The 17284-nt window shown below is 37.1% G+C and overlaps 1 protein-coding gene across 3 annotated transcripts; it reads right to left on the minus strand.

Moving 5' to 3' along the window:
* Positions 1-334: 334 nt before the first annotated feature.
* Positions 335-17067, minus strand: BIRC3 (baculoviral IAP repeat containing 3). 3 transcript variants are annotated; one of them, XM_019923811.3, is made up of 9 exons: positions 16933-17067; positions 9401-12535; positions 9190-9289; positions 7467-7545; positions 6626-6674; positions 4796-5038; positions 1419-1673; positions 1109-1150; positions 335-992 (listed from the first exon to the last, which is right to left on the minus strand). In XM_019923811.3, the coding sequence occupies exons 2-9, from the start codon at positions 10251-10253 to the stop codon at positions 799-801; spliced, it is 1815 nt and encodes a 604-aa protein (XP_019779370.1). In that variant the 5' UTR covers positions 10254-12535; positions 16933-17067; the 3' UTR covers positions 335-798. The 3 variants fall into 3 exon arrangements, with proteins under 3 accessions (XP_019779370.1, XP_073664373.1, XP_019779371.1); XM_073808272.1 differs by lacking the exon at positions 16933-17067 and adding an exon at positions 16554-16794; XM_019923812.3 differs by lacking the exon at positions 16933-17067 and adding an exon at positions 16056-16150.
* Positions 17068-17284: the final 217 nt, after the last annotated feature.

The raw sequence follows: 17284 nt of genomic DNA on the forward strand, positions 1-17284 counted from the left end.
GAAATTAATACCAAAGTGGTGAGAATAAAACTAGGGGCTTTTCCCAATGGGTAGGGCAGGCATGAGACTTCCTTGAATGAATCAACAGACAAATGAATAAAGAAATTTACTGGGAAGATTATTTCATTTTGACTCAGACATCCTATAAAATCCTATAGATTAAAGCCAGGTGTGGTTGACCTCTGTGCTCTACAAGTATAAATGAAGAAGCATCTTACAGAAAGGGATCTAAACTGTAGTTCAATATTCAAGAGGTCTTAGGGAGGTATGGAAGGAGGCTGGGAGTTAGTAAACTATCCGATTATCATAGAAATGAAGGTATTAAGAACAAGCGTAATTTTGATTGATTTATTAAAATGTTCCTCACAGAATTCTTTACAAAAACATCATGTCCCAAAAAAGTCATTCAACAAACATCAAGACCTTCTGTGTATAGGACATTGAGGGAAAAAGCAAGAGAATCCATGTTCCTGATCCTGAATACAACTCCAAAATATTTAAAACTATGAAACTTCAGTTCAAAATCTTAAATTTTACTTCACTTACAATTTCAATAGTGCTGAAATTTTCATTTAGTATTGTGCTTATAGTGCTATTCCTGTTTTTTGTTCACAAAAACAAAAGCCTATCATTCCCATGCTACATAAAATATGTATGTTTATGTTTTAGATATTTATATAAAACAAAATTGTTGTAAATAAATAAGAAATCTTAAAGAAACCAAATCAGTATCAAAGTTAAAATTACAATATATGTAATCCACTAATTCTAAAGTTTAGACAAAGTTTTAGATCTTCTTCATGAAAGAAACGTACGAACTGTACCCTTGATTGTACCTCTACAAATAGGGCATTTTCTTAGAGAAGGGGCACAATCTTTGCAAACTACTAGATGACCGCAAGGAATAAACACTATGGACACTTCTTTGTCCATACACACTTTACATGTTCTTTCTTCTTGTAGTCTCCTCAATTGTTCTTCCATTGGTAAATCTAAGAAGAGAAAAAAAATTTTAATAAAAGGCAATTTGCTGCTTCTCCTCCAATGAAAAGCCAAGAAAATAAAAAACAATGTTTTCTACTTATTTAAATTATTAATACTATTTTACCTGAAACATTTTCTGTGGGAATGTATTTTATGTCTTGTTGCACTAAGGGAGAAAAAGCAAAAGCATTACTATGACAAATAAGGTTAACAATATTTAGTCACAGAATATATATTTTTAAACTAACAGTTTAGACTCTGCCCAAATACTATAGATAATTTTCATAATGTCAAGGCAATGAAAGCCTTCAATCTTTTTGTACAATTAATAGTTTATAAATTAGGTTGAATTATTTTCAATAATCACAAATCATTAATAAAAGCGTATTTTCAATTGACCTAGGAAGTTCCAAAAGTAATTTTCCAGCACTCACCAAATAAATGCTGGTATAACATGGGGTCAATTTCTTGTAGAGAGTTTTTGAATATGGTGGCTGCAAAATTTCCTTTTACTAAGATAGTATCAATCAGTTCTCTTGCTTGTAAGGATGTCTGTGTTTTTTGTTTAATAACATCACATTCTTGCTCGGTAATCACTCTGGCAGTTAGTAGACTATCCAGGATTGGAAGCGCACAAGTCAAACGTTGAAAAAGTGCCATTCTATTCTTCCGGATTAATGATAGGTCATCTTTATAGAAAAGAACACAAACACAATCACGTTCAAACTCTGCCCACAAACTTCCTTCCACATATACACATATAACTGAATGAAAACAACCATAATTCATAATCAGTTGGCACTGAAGTTGATTTCTAGCTTTGGGGGTACCTGATGCCCTGTGCTTGATAGTAATTCTACTTATAATAAGAACTAACACTGAGCACTGTGGTAGGCACTTTCCATGCACTAACTCATTTCATCTTCACAACAGCCCTTTGAGGTAGGTACTAGTACCCTCATTTAGCAGGTAAGAAAATAGAGGTACAGTGAGGCAAGTAAATTGCTGAAGGACACACAACTAGCAAAAGTCAAACTGAGGCAATTTGGTTTCATAATCTATGCTCTCTACCATTCTGCAATACTGCCAATCCTTTAACCAATAAAACTTAGAACCAAATAAAATTGAAATTTTAATCTACTATAGTCAAAGTGGGGAAAGGCAAAATCAAGGGAATTAAAATGACAGAACATTTCTTAAATTATCAGTCACCCATAAAACTTCTTTAAAATTCCATTTTAAGATGAAATTATTAATTAATTATTATTTCCCAAAATTAGACATGATATTGCTATTACCTCAAGGTTTTATAGTAAGGGGGGAAAGGCACTAACAGCATTTTGAAAAATAAATCCTACTTGTCAATACCTTCCTGTCCTATAGGATCTCCGTATTCTTCTTCCAGATCTAGATTTTGTATCTAGTGGTAAAATATTTTATATTTGAAACTCTGCAATTTTATTATCTCTTTGGAATATGACTTATGATTCCAAGTTTATTAATTAACTATCATATAGTTTTACCATGATCCATAAAGCTTTTCTATAAAATAAAAAGAGAAGTTGGGCTGTTTAAAGAATTATTTGAGGGGAGATGATCATTAGATTTTAGAAACTCTGACTTTGTCAAATAATAGGACATATAAATAGAACTGTTTAATAAGAAATAAAAAACAGTGCTTAGTCAGAAAGTCCAGGCTCTAGATACACATTTTGAAGAGAATTGAAGCTCTGAGAATAAATGAGAAAAGGATCAGGACCTAGAACAGTGTCTGGCACAAAGTCAATGTTCCACAAATACCTGTTGAACAAATGAACCATCAGGCCTCGGCAACTTAAACAGCAGTAGGAACAAAGAATTAACAGCCAGAGGGATGGAAGAATTAGAACTTAACATATTGTTAAGTAATCTATGGTTAAGAAGTAGTGATATTTTAGGAAATTAAAATATAATTTATACTTGATGTTAAAGTATATTAATTTTTTAATTTTTAATTTTTCTAATTACATTTTACTTAAACTAATGTAAGAAGTTCTCTGAAATTCTTAAGATTTCTAAAACTGGATTGCTAGTAGCTGCAGAAAATAGTCTCACTTCAAAGTCATAGACTGTATTCCGGTTTATAAGAGGTAAAGACTTGAATAAACCTTTGAAGCATATTCTCTAAGTTGCCTCTTTATTTACACATCTGTCAAGAAATCACTCACCTACTGTTCTGGGAAACTATAAAGTAATCAGTAACGTAAACGTTAAGTATTTTCATTGTCATTCAAAAAAATATTTCTTGAGCACAGACTATATACAGATACTGCGCTAGGTAGTATGGATATAACAGTGAGCTGAGAGGCTAACGGATATTTTTGACAATGCAAGTTATTGTATACTGTTGACTTGGAGTCAACTCTGGAAACTGTTGATTTTTTTTTTTTGGAAGAAAAATAAGTATTTTTCTTTAGACTTTAGACTTCATAGGGTCTATAAACAATTGTGGAAATGGGTGTTCTCTTCTTTGAGCAGTTGTTCACTGATGACCAGTGGTTAAGACTGAGAGGACTACAGGAAGGACATGCAGCCCTATCTTCACTTCACAATGAAAAGGAGAACTTGGCTGGGCAAAGATGAACTTGGACTATGTTGCTGCTGTACTGGTGACATGTAGAACTGAATAATTCACACTTTGGTAAATAGAGGATGCTGTATTACTGTGATCTGATATTTTTGTCTGGGTTGGCCAAGGGTAGATTTTTCCGGGAATGGAGTGAACAATCTCACCGTCAACATCCTGGGAAGGAAGAGGTCCCAGATGGCCTTGGACAAGGATATGGGGCAAACCTTTCTCATTCTGGGCTTTGTGGATATTTGGGGGCCTGAGCTCCGCTTGGGACTTTCCTAGTCATTTGTTAAAACTGGCCAGAGCTACACAGAGATGATTCAGGAGCTGGGCCAAGAGATTCATGAGGACGGGCTTAGGGGCACCAAGAGAGGCCACATACAGTTATAGCTGTCAACTGCCATCTGTGATGTAATGTCCTTCTGTTATCCCTAAATCTCCAGTAAGAGCTTGTTAAAAATTGTAATCTGTTTTCAGTTGTGTTGAAAGGACTCTTGGATCTGGTCCATGCTTTGGAAGGAGTGGCAAAGGAGAGACCAACATTTCTCTTTGTCCAGGCCAGAGTGATGATAGCAGTGGAGCAACCAGATTAGAATGAACATGCTCATCCAGAGGAGGGGATGAGCCTCAACACAGTAGAGGCAACAGGGAGCAGACAAGGCTAGCATGGAAGGGCATGGATAACTTGTCTTGGGAGAATGTGAAACAGTGTCTTAGAGCTCCCCTAAATAACACAGGGACACTCCAAAGGGGAATTCAGTTCTTGTGTGGGCAAATAGGAAATGTAATCATAATTTGTACATTAATTTACAGTCACAGGCTGAGACACACTGTTACACTAATATTAAAATTAATTATTGTTCCTGATCCCACCCCAATTTATAGCAAAGAGGAGTGAGCAACTAGTCTGGGATCAAAAATGTGCCATGAATAATTACACAGTCAATTAACCAGAATAAAAATAGAAATTAAGAAAAAGCAGGAAACTTTTGGTTTCCTGTGAAATGCTTTCACTCAATATATGTACTTATATTTTCAATTTACTAATAAGAAATTCAAATATATTTTAATGTGAAGAAAGTTTTCATAATTCAAATGCAGAACGTTGAACTTAAAATCCAATTGCATTGACTATATTTTCAATAACTTATGTGCAGTGACATCCTTATGGAAATGGAGACTGTAAGTAAATATGTGTACCTGATTCTTCTTCCTCAGTTGCTCTTTCTTTCTCCTCTTCCCTCATTTCATCTTCTGCATTAAGTAAATCTAATACAAGATCACTGACAGTTTTGTAATTCTCTCCAGTTGTTAGGATTTTACTCTGAACTGTCTGCTTTATCAGCCTTCTACTAAAGCCCATTTCCAAAGCAGCTTTAACAACAGGTGTATTCATCATGACTGCATCTTCTGAATGGTTTTCTCCAGGTCCAAAATGAATAACTATACGGAATAAAGAATTTAACACATATTGGGATAGTCTGTATATTTTCTAAATTGCGAGTTATTACAATATCAAAAACATAAGGCCCAGAAAATGTGTAGGTACTATTTTGTATTACCTTTCTTAGATTTAAAATAACGATATACATGTTCAGTCACTAAAATAGGAATATGGAATATTGTATTCAGATTCAAAATATGCATTATCTGGCATAAATATGAGTGGGAGAAAGAAACAATGTTGGGATCATCCCCACCAGCACTGAGATTCCTTTTTCCCCATGTTGAATGAACAAATGAGCTTTCTAAATCAAATATGTTTAACATAATTTTGAAAGAGGCCAATTGTAATCACTCATATCTATTACTGCAATGGCCTCCTAAACTATTGCTCCTGTCTAATTCATTCTCAACATTGTAACCAGAATGACTTTTTAAAAACAAAAATCTGAATGTGTCACATCCCTTCTTAAATTCCAACAACGATTCCTTTGCTTTTAGGATAACATTCAACTGTGCCTTACAATATCTTATGCAATCTGGACCCTGTTTACCCCTTCAGCCTCATCTCTTGCCACTTACTCATTCGCCTTCTATCCCAGAAGCCACAAACTGATGGCTCTTGGGTCAAATTCTGCCTACAGTGCTGACCACTCTTAAGCTAGCCTGCTTCATTCATTTACCTGTTTGCAAATCCTACTTCTAGCGATACAGAATTTTGTTCAGTTCTTCAACTGTTCCTGTTCTCTTTTGTTACTTAAATCTTTCATGTGCTGTTCTCTCTGCCAAGAATATTCTTTTCCTCCCGTTGTTATTTGGTTAACTACTATTCTTCCCTTTGATTCTGTGCTAAGACAAATACTTCCTCTGGAAAGCCTTTTCTGATCTTCCAAGTCTGGGCTAATTGTCCTGCATGTGCTCTCAGAGAACACTTTACTTTCCACACTGTTCTCCTATCTGTGTATTTGCCTGTATTCCTTAGACCACTAGCTCATGAGAGCAGGTGTTATGTTTATCCTGTTGTCTATTCTTTCCCCAGAATAGCAGAAGCACAACAAATATTTATTGAACTGAATTTAACACTAGATAAGGGAGAAGAGCTTGTTCAAATATTGGCTCTATCACCTTTCAAGTTTAAGGTGGTGGACAAGTCACTTAACCTCTCTGAGCCTCTGAGTACCTATTGAAAAATGAGAATATTATTTTCTGCTCTCTCCATTTCATAGAAAGAATATGTATGCAATCTAATGTCATAGTGCACCTGTTCCCACACTGGTCTGAGAACAAGGGTTAGGCTGGATGTCTGAAGCTTGTTAAAACTATAGATGCTCAAGCCCCACCTTCAGATACTATGATTCAATTCAGTAGGGTTAAAGTGGAGACTAGAAATCTGTAATATTTTTTAGAGCTCCTCAGGCAATTATGAGATGCACTAAAATTTGAAAAATACCAATAATGTATTTGAAAATTCACTGTAAATTATAACTCATAATATAAATGTATATTATTATAATTATCAACTTTCAATCTTAACAGTATCAAATGGTTCTAACATTTAAATGCAGTAATTATTATTAGTATACATACTTGGTGACTCTGCATTTTCATCTTCTGGATTGTCTGAAGTAGATAACAGCTAAAAAAATGTATATAAATTAAAATGTAAATCTTATCTTGTTCATTGCAATAAAAATTAATCAAGAGACCTAATTTATTCAATTTATTGCAAACTAACTTGTTTACTGGCAACATAATTTTTTATGTCAAAAGCAAAATTTCATTTACATTCAACAGCAATTCTGTAGGCCATAAACTAATAGAGTTTCTTCGTGTGTGCGTGTGTATGTGTGTATTAACAAATAAAATCCATTTTCATTAAGGCAGGAAAAGGGCTACACCTTTTCAGTGACCTGTAAGACAATCACTGTTTGCCTATCATCCCAAAGATCTTCCATTTTCTGGGTGTTCCTTTGGGATAAGCTGGACCCTTTATTTCCATTGACTGTGGCTAGGAAGTGTTTGACCCTCAAACTATTCTCTAAGTTCTTACTTGCTTTTCTGGGAAGATTAGAAAGAGCAATACAATTATCTTCCTCAAATCCTTTTAAGAAAAATTTATATAGTAAAATTATTAAATGCTACTATCCAGTCAATTTTTTCCTCAAATAATTTAATTTATTGCAACTTTGTTGGAGAAATACTCAGAAACATAACTTAAATATTATTTTTCAGAAGGTTTCTAATTATGGATCTGCTGTTATCCAAAGAATAGCACTCTCTAAGATCATGCTGGGTGTTGAAAAAAGAAAATGTATTTTTAAATTGACTTGTCTTTTCACTAAAATACTACTCTCTGTAATTATCAGAAAATAATTTATCAGAAAATCAATTTAATGAATGATTTAAAAAACAAAAAAACTGTCCCTACCTGTTCAAGTAGATGAGGGTAACTGGCTTGAACTCGACTGATGAATTCTTGTCCTTTAATTCGTATCAAGTACTCACACCTAAAATGTAAGGAAAATTAAATCTGGGGGGTTATTTTAATCTGGTCATTTGTAGACTGCTAAATCTTTCAAGTGAACATAAACATAATTATAACCACTTGACTATTCATTTAGCAGATAGGAAGTGATAAGAGATACTGCACTCAAAGGTAAGATGATATAAGCAAGAGGAAGGCTGTAACTGGTACCCGGCCAAGGCTGATGTGGATAAGGATTGTGAGGCTCTCAGTCTACTGAGATAAGTAAGGCTGTCTCCACCCCAAGGTTCTTGCTGCTCTCTTCAACTATTCTAAGATTCCTAAAAACATTCTGAACATTCATGAGCCAAGGAGACAGGTAGAAAGTTCCCTAATAAATGATACTGTTCATACATAAGCTTTGTATGTTTAAAAGCTGAAAATATACATAGAAAGAATGAGGAAGCTTAACACATTTTCTAAGAAGTCAGACATTCACAAGTTTGGTAGTTTCTAGATACTATATATCCATGGTCAAATTTAAGTACAAAATGAATTCATGACACTACCAAAGCAAATTTACTGTTCTTTTTATATATTCACAAAATTACCACAATAGAAAGCTAGCAGCACTTTTTAAAAATGTCTATGTAAGGTGTTCTTTTTAATCTTCATAATTTTTGAAATTTGAAATATTTGGGGAGTGCAAAGTTGCTATAAATGAAGACATAGTATCATATAAAAAATTATATAATGCAAATGTTAGGATACTAAAGTGTTGACCATGAAAAATTATAGGCTACCTGATTTTAGTAAAAAAGGGAGAGTGTAAACAAGTATAGAATAATCAAAAGTGTAAGACATGACAACAAAATGCTATGTAGTGATCAAAACAGATGAGATGGGTCTATATTTACTCTGATGACCCTACTTAATATTGTAACCAGTCTGGTGCCTCTGATCTCCCTTACCCAAGCTCCCTTTTTTCTTTTTATCCATAGCACTTATTATCTTCCAACATGCTATATAACTTATTTATTAAGTTTTTATTCATTGTCTGTCCTCTCCTGCTGTAAGTCTAGCATATGAGACCAGGAGTCTTGGTTTTGTTCAACTGAGTATATTAAGCATCTACAATAGTGCTTGATAATAGGTAATCAGTTAATATTATTGAGTGTTGAATAAATGGAAATATGTTCAAAACATGTTGACTGAAAAAAGTTTCAAAACAGTAAATATATCTAATTCATGTAAAATTGTATACATTTATGTATATATGTACATATGCATAAAGAGATGTCTCTGGAGGGATGTTCACTAAAATGGTGACTGTGGTCAACTTTAGGTGGTGAGGTTTCTGGACATTTAAATTTTTTTTTGTCTCTGTACTTTCCTACTTTCCTACAATGTGTAACTTTGGTTTTATAATGAGCATATGTTATTTTAATATACATGTATATATATTAATTACACACACAAAGAAACCCTAAATTATTTCCTCTTTATCTTAACTTTCCATCGAAACCTTTTAAGTAATTATTTTTCTACGTAATCCCTCCTAAATTTATTCATAAATGTATTTTTGAAACAAAGACAGAATAAAGCAACAGTTGATTGTAAGGTAAACACATATAACTCCTCTCACAATAATCACACACATTTGCAAAGAAAATTTCACAATAATTACCTTGGAAACCACTTGGCATGTTCCACCCATGGATCATCTCCAGATTCCCAACACCTCAGCCCACCATCACAGCAAAAGCATTTCACATCATCACTGTGACCTAAAATTAATTTTGGACCAAAACTTATGAATACATATAATTTGACCACTAAAATGTATGAGATAACACATGTTGAATATTTGTTTTTTATTATCAGATTAAGTTTCTTACCCATATAATAAAAACCTGCACTTGCAAGCTGCTCAGGATGAACTGGAACACTAGAGGGCCAGTTACAGAATGTTTTGAAGCGGGCTGCATATGTCTGCATGCTCAGATTAGAAACAGTGTATCTTGAAGTGCCTTGAAGCTGACTTCCTAAAAATGGGCAGTTGGGGAAATGTCTCAGGTGTTCTGACATAGCATCATCCTTTGGTTCCCAGTTGCTCAATTTTCCACCACAGGCAAAGCAGGCCACTCTATCTCCAGGTCCTATGTAGTAAAAGCCTGCTTTTGCCAGATCCGTTGGTGACAGAAAAGTCAATGGCCACATCTGGAAAGTAAGTAATCTGGCTTTTTCGGTATTCATTGCACAACGGTAGGGACTTATCCTCAAGGCAGAAAAATCTTGATTTGGTCCAGAGTTTAAAAGATTTGATGGAAAGCTTGAATAAGAGCCACTGAAACAGCCACTGTTTTCCAAACTTGGAAGTAATGAGTGCGTGGAATTTGTTACTGAAGAAGGAAAAGTAGGCTGAGAAGTGGCTCCCGAGATGTTAACTGAATTTAGATTCTGAACAAAGCTACAGCTAGGATACAACTTTTTATGCTTTTCAATAGGATTATCTCCTTGTTTCCAGTTATCCAGCATCAGTCCGCAACAGAAGCATTTGACCTTGTCATTCACACCAGTATAATAAAAACCAGCACGAGCAAGACTCCTTTCTGAGACAGGAACACCGGCGGGGAAAGCCGAATAGGTAGACATTCGGTACAGCTCACACGAAAAGTCATACTTCAATTCAAATATGTTGGCACTTTTCATCAAATTTGATAAGAATACGCTATTTTCTACTATGTTCATAATGAAATGGATGGGGAGGAAAAGGGACTAGCCTTTCTCTGGGGAGGTAGTTTTGTGCATGGGTTTTGATTTTTATTAATTTTAGTACTAGACTGAACACTTAGAACAGGAAATCTTTCATTCTTTTTTCTTCTATGCATTTAGGGTTATAGCATGGCAAGATTCTAAATCCTATATTGATACAGTTTAAGGGCCAATTATGTACCTGCACCTCTGTATACTCTTGCATACAATGTAAACATGATGCTACACAGTACCTTGTGATGAAAATTAAAACCCTTCATAAAAGTGTAGAGTGCTTTAGGTCATCAAGATGCCATTTAGTGTCAGATATCTCCACAGGTAGGTCACCCTCTCTACTAGTATGCTTCAGTGACATCCAGTCAGCCTGAAGATAAAATGTCTCACATAGCTAGTTTGTTTTGGCAGAAAGCTATGCTGTGTAAGCGTTCTATACACACAAAAATATTCAAAGTATGTTTATTTTGTTTTTAAATTGTGAAATTTTGTAGCCAGAAGAAAAAAAAAGCATAAGACCTACCTCGAAAGAGGAAAAGAATGGACTATCATATTTCACTGATTCTAAGATGCATGTTTTAATATCTCTGCTATGGAGAGGTATCTTACAATTAATGAATGGCATGTCACATTTTAATTAACAGCATTTTTATTTCTTAGAGGTACGTAAAATAATGGTGTGCTTTACAAATGATGACATCTTAGATTCAATGAAATACAGTCTATCCAAAATCTTGCTCAAATTAATTTTTCTTCCTGCAACCATTTTATTAGGGAGAACAAAACAATTCAAAATTTTCTTCCAAATAAAGAGCTTAAGTAATAACAGAATTGGTTCCTACATCTCAAGACCTGGTTTCAAGATTTATTAAATAATAATTACTTCCCATAGATAGGTACCTGATTGCTTAGTCATAGCAATACCACTAGATCTTAGCAAATTAAACATTGCATTTCAAATAAATTATCAGAGATGAATACATTTGCTCACTTGGTCTTTTAGACTCAGCTTCATGCTGTTGAGAACCAAAATCAAATCTCCTGATAATGGATTTACTTTTAAAAACAGTCAACAGTCAGAGTGCTGAGTCTGCAAGCTAAGATAAATAATCAAAAAAAAAAAGATGGATAAAAAAATCTGGCTTTGGTCAGAAATTATTTCACAGATAGCATACCTTGAACCAGAATTTATTATGACAAAAATAAATTTATTTTGTCACAATCTACTTCTTTTGAACAGCAGAGATCTCAAAATTCAGAATTTCTCAATTATAAGTAGCTATTAGTCAGTAGGTTCTGTGTCAATAATGTCAGTAATAACCAATAAACAAGTCAACATGGTTTTTTTTTCTAGAAGTGTTTTGCAAGCATGCTTCCTGGGTCCCACATATGTTGGGGCTTTTTACTGCAGACTTCAATGCTTTATTTCCAGGTGGGAGAAGAAATATATCTAAATACTAGTGATAATTGCCCTCAGAGGTGAATTATTATGTCTGACTTCAGTATTCCTTTCATTCTTGGTATTACTACTGTCTCTGTGTGAATTTTCTTTTGGAATAAGTTTGTTCATTTACCAAAATGTAACCATCCAGTCATCATTGTCATTCTAATTTTTCTCAGAAATAACAGCCCATTTGAACAAACTAAAGTTTTGACTTTCAAAATATCAACAGTCTTACAAATGGTTAATTTCTTTACCAATCATCACGTTTATCTTTCATACTTGCTCTAAATTTGTTGCACCTATCAAAAAGTTTTATTCTTGACATTTCTTTGTCATTGCAGAAATCTTTTAACATGCCAAAGATTTTATATGCATGTTTCTCTAATTTAGCAGAGGGTTGAATATTAACTCTTTGTTCTAGATAACTGTCACTCATTTTAAAATCTTTACCAAACACAGGTACTTTTTTCTATTCTACACAGCAGCCAGTGGGAGACTGCCTGGCCAACTTTGAGAAAAGTAGTTCAACAATATGTCCCAGCTACAATCATTTCTTTATATCCACAAATCAACATCAGAATCAAACTTATTATTACTTTATAGTTATACCTCTTATAATCAAATCATATTTTTAAAATTAACATTCTTTCGATACCAAAAACTCCTGTTAACTACTTTGTTTATTCATGCACAAAACTACCTCCCGGAGATTAGACTAAGTCCCTTTTAAGAGTTTTAGGCCTCCATTTTGAGATGTTTTGATTTATAGAAAAAACTGGAATAAACCTAGAAGTAGAACAGTTCGTCTCTTTTGTAAAACCTGTTAAAAAAAAAAAAAAGACAATATTAAAAGTCAAATAATTCATAGATGTAACACCATGATCTCTTTTTAAACATTTTTTCCAAAGCAGAGCACTAGTATTTACTGAATGTCTGTGACATACAAGGTGCTGTAGTATTAGGTACTGCAGAGGCCAAGAAATCCCAGATGAAAACCAGAAGGCTCAAATTGGTGGCCAGCAGAGGTATTATGTTTGGCTTGCACAGAATTGGACTCCAGCATTTCACTAATTCTTTTAACCTTTTATTTTGCAATTAATTTATACATAGAGAAAACATAAAAATAAGAGTTCTCACATATCCTGCATTTACATATCCTCGTATAACCATAGAAACCAGGAAAGTAACACTGATACAATGCTGTTAATCTATATGCCTTATTTGAATTTCACCAGTTTTCCAAGTAAGATTTTTCTTAGAAAAATACCACAGTACGTTTAAATGTTTTAGTTAATTACCAACATTTTTTAAAAGTAAGAGATATCTGGGCTTCCCTGGTGGCTCAGTGGTTAAGAATCCGCCTGTCAATGCAGGGGACACGGGTTTGAGCCCTGGTCCAGGAAGGTCCCACATGCCGTGGAGCAACTAAGCCTGTGCGCCACAACTACTGAGCCTGTGCTCTAGAGCTCGCGAGCCACAACTACTGAGCCCATGTGCCACAACTACTGAAGCCCGCGCGCCTAGAGCCCGTGATCCGCAACAAGAGAAGTCACTGCAAGGAGAAGCCCGCGCACTGCAACAAAGAGTAGCTCCCGCTCGCCGGAACTACAGAAAGCCCCCACGCAGCAACAAAGACCCAATGTGGCCAAAAATAAATTAAAATAAAATAAATAAAAAAATTTTAAAAGGATTTCTGTAAAAAAAAAAGTAATAAATAAAATAAAAGTAAGATTTCTGGACTTCCCTAGTGGTCCAGTGGTTAAGACTCCGTGCTTCTACTGCAGGGGACGCGGGTTCAATCCCTGGACAGTGAACTAAGATCCCACATGCCACACATGGAGGGGCCAAAAAAAAAAAAAAGTAAGAAATTTCCCAGGACATTCTAGATCCCAACCTTATCCTGAAAAATCAGAAGACCTGGCTACACTGGGCATTTATTCCTGCATGGCAAGAATCAGCTAGTGCCGAGCAGCGGCTGCACCCTTTAGGGAAGGCACACGCTCTCCCCTTTGGCACTCTGATACGGAGACTGTCAGTTGCTTTTTGTCACTGAGCTGGCACTGTTGTTTTTCTCACAGTAGAATTATGAAGAAAGTGGAATTGTTCTAATACCTGTGTCTATCAAAAGTAACAAAAATGAAAGGTAGACAAAGAGGGACATTTTTTGAGAAAAATGAGAGTAACATATTTCTTTGTGGAAAGGAAGACTATTCCTACATGTTAAATATGTAAGCAAAGTGTGCTTTTGTTTAAAAAAGACACCCCTAGTTTTGTTCATTTATATCACCTGCCTGGCCCCTATGCAGTTAAGATTTCAAACCCCTTACACAGATCTTGCCCTAAAGAAGCTTTGATGTGGAAACAAGGCATGTCTGTGGACATTTAGGCAACAGTTATACAATAAGTATACAAAAATATGCCAAGATGCCAACCCTGGATCCATTCAACCTCTGTCCTATCCATTTCCAACACCTAGAATTCTTTTTACATCTTTATTGGGGTATAATTGCTTTACAATGGTGTGTTAGTTTCTGCTTTATAACAAAGTGAATCAGTTATACATATACCTATGCTCCCATATGTCTTCCCTCTTGCGTCTCCCTCCCTCCCACCCTCCCTATCCCACCCCTCCAGGCTGTCACAAAGCACAGAGCCAATATCCCTGTGCCATGCGGCTGCTTCCCACTAGCTATCTACCTTACGTTTGTTAGTGTGTATATGTCCATGACGCTCTCTCGCCCTGTCACAGCTCACCCTTCCCCCTCCCCATATCCTCAAGTCCGTTCTCCAGTAGGTCTGCGTCTTTATTCCTGTCTTACCCCTAGGTTCTTCATGACATTTTTTTTCTTAAATTCCATATATATGCAACACCTAGAATTCTAAATGCTGCTGGGGAAGATCTACAACCTTGTAGACAGAAACCAGCATGACGTCAGGCTTCACCTTGGCTGGCCCTTCACTATCTCTCATCAATTCTTCTTAAGCCTAGCCCACTGGCCCATGCAACTCTTCTAAACCTTCAATACCTTCCTCAAATTTCTCCTCCACAACTCCTCATCTCACTTTCAGTAGATTGTTTTGACTTCGATTTCTCAAAGAGACATCATTGAGTAGTAATCCTTTCACATTCTCAAATCCATGCCCTTTTTGCTCACAACCCACTTACTGCCTCACTTAAAAGAATCCCATCCTCCCCCACTGGCCTCAGAAACCTTGCTCTTAACCCCATCCTCCTCATTTCTTCTACTCTCTCTACTGGGTCTTTTCCTTCAATATAACAAGCATGCTTAATTCTGTCTCAGCTTTCAAATGAAAACAAAACCAAAAAACCCTCTTTCAACCCTACTTTTCACTCTAGCAACTACCCTGTATCTCACCTTCGCTTCACAGCCAAATGAAATGAACAACTGTCTATGGTGAAGGTCTCCCAATACAACCGGCTTTAGCCGGCACCACTTAAAACCACTCTCTTTTTCTTTTATTTATTTGAAGTATAGTTGATTTACAATGTGTTAGCTTCAGGTGTACAGCACAATGATTCAATTTTATATATATATATATATATATATATATATATATATATATATATATATATTCTTTTTCAGATTCTTTTCCCTTATAGGTTATTACAAAATAGTGAGTATAGTTCCTATGCTGCACAGTAGGTCCTTGTTGGTTATCTATTTTATATATAGTAGTGTGTATATGTCAATCCCATCCTCCTAATTTATCCATCCCCTGCCCTTCCCTTTGGTAACCACGTTTGTTTTCTGTGTCTGTGGAAAACCACTCTCAGTATGAGTAACACCAATCTTTTCTTTCCCAAAACCAGTGGAATTTTTCACACCTGACACTGGGGTCCACTTCCTCTATGAAATATTCTAGTCCCTTGGCTTCTGATACCACTCTCTTGGGATTCCTCTTTCCTTTCTTGTGGCTCCTTCTCAGATTGGCTCAAGTCCCCAACCTCATCACTTCCTACTCCATCATTTCCAGTGGGCAACCTCCCTGATGCCAGCGATGTTGGGTGTGTCTATCCTCTTGGGCACTTAGCACATCCATGTCTCAGACACTGGAGTTTAAGTGTGCCTTTTCTCTCTGCCTCCCCCTAGTCTGTGAGCTCCTTCACAGCATAACTGTTTCAGCTCTGTACCAGCCCTCCCACTCCCACCATCCATTCAGCCTGGCATATATTGTAGACACTTAAGACTTTTTGCTGAGAAGTGAATTTCACTAACTTGACTGAGCCCCCCAGGACCACAGCGCCCTCATTTGCATGGTATTAAGGATATCAATTTTACATTAATGACTACAAAGTCTGCTCAGTGATGGTTTAATACCAGGCTTTGGAGTCAGACATCTCGAGTTTCCAATATCATTCAGTCTCCGCATACCAGGGGTGTGATCCTGGGCAAGTGCTTCTTAGGACTGTGAGAATTAAACCTGAAAACACATGTAAAGTCTTCTAAGGGAGTCGTTGAATACAGTGGATATTAGAAACACCTAATGTTAGCAACAAATAATGGCAAACAAAGTTAACATTACTGTTAGTTTAGGATCGGATAAATACCTCCGGCACTTTACTAACTAGATTAAGAGCACTACAGGGTTTCCATGCTGATCACCAGGAAAACCACCAAAAATCTGCTTTTTCTGCCACCACTTGGGAACACTCCTCCGTCTGTCCATTAAAAAAAGATTTTACTGAGTCCTTTCTATGCCCAAGCTCTGCTTTAGGCTCTGTGCTGAAGCTCATCTGGCACCGTCTAAGGCCCGGTTATATCTCTTGGCAATCGAGTTAAACAAACTGTCAAAGCTTCCCCATTCCACTGACTCACTGCAAAAGAAAAACAGGAACTGCACACCCGGCAGGAAGGCGGACGGAAAGTGAGTGTCAGCGAGGCAGCGCCGGACCCGGAGGCCCCACGGGCTGGAGGGCAAGTCTGGGCGGCGGCGAAGACCGGCCGGACCAGCACGGCCCCGCCGGGAAGGGCCGCCCGGGCTCCCACTCTCTTGCCGTCCCTGGTCGGCTCGAGAGCCGGCCTGGAGCCGACCTCTGGGCCCTGCAGCAGGTCTGATTACCGTGCGCCCCTAGACGAGCGGCAGCCGTGGCCCCCGCCCACGCGGGACGCAGTGCGGAGACGTTGGGGGTCGCGCGCACACGGACACGCGCACAGACACAAACGGTCGCGCGCACGCGCACGCTCGCTCACTCACCTCAGCTCTACCGGCCGGCCTGCCGACCCCGGCAGGTGCGCGGCAGTCGGGTTGTGCCGGCCGAGTCTTGGCGGGTGACAGCCGTCGGCCCGCTGTTCGGTGCGGGTTGGAGTCTCACGCTGCCTTTTAAACGTCTCCCCCCACCCCCGCTCCTCCCCTTCCCCACCCCCACCCCACTCCATTTGTCCCGCACTCCTCCCAGCGGTTTGCTTGTTCGCTGGTGCTTTCCTCTGAAGATTTAGGGGAACTCCAGCGGTAATAACCACACACACTTCCCCTTAATCAGTGGCCTGGCAGACCCACTCGGGGATTTCCATGACCCGAAAAGCGTGACTGTTTCTTAACCGGGGCG

The sequence above is a fragment of the Tursiops truncatus genome, chromosome 8 (genome assembly GCF_011762595.2).
Source record: "Tursiops truncatus isolate mTurTru1 chromosome 8, mTurTru1.mat.Y, whole genome shotgun sequence".
Taxonomy (NCBI): Eukaryota; Metazoa; Chordata; class Mammalia; order Artiodactyla; family Delphinidae; genus Tursiops; species Tursiops truncatus.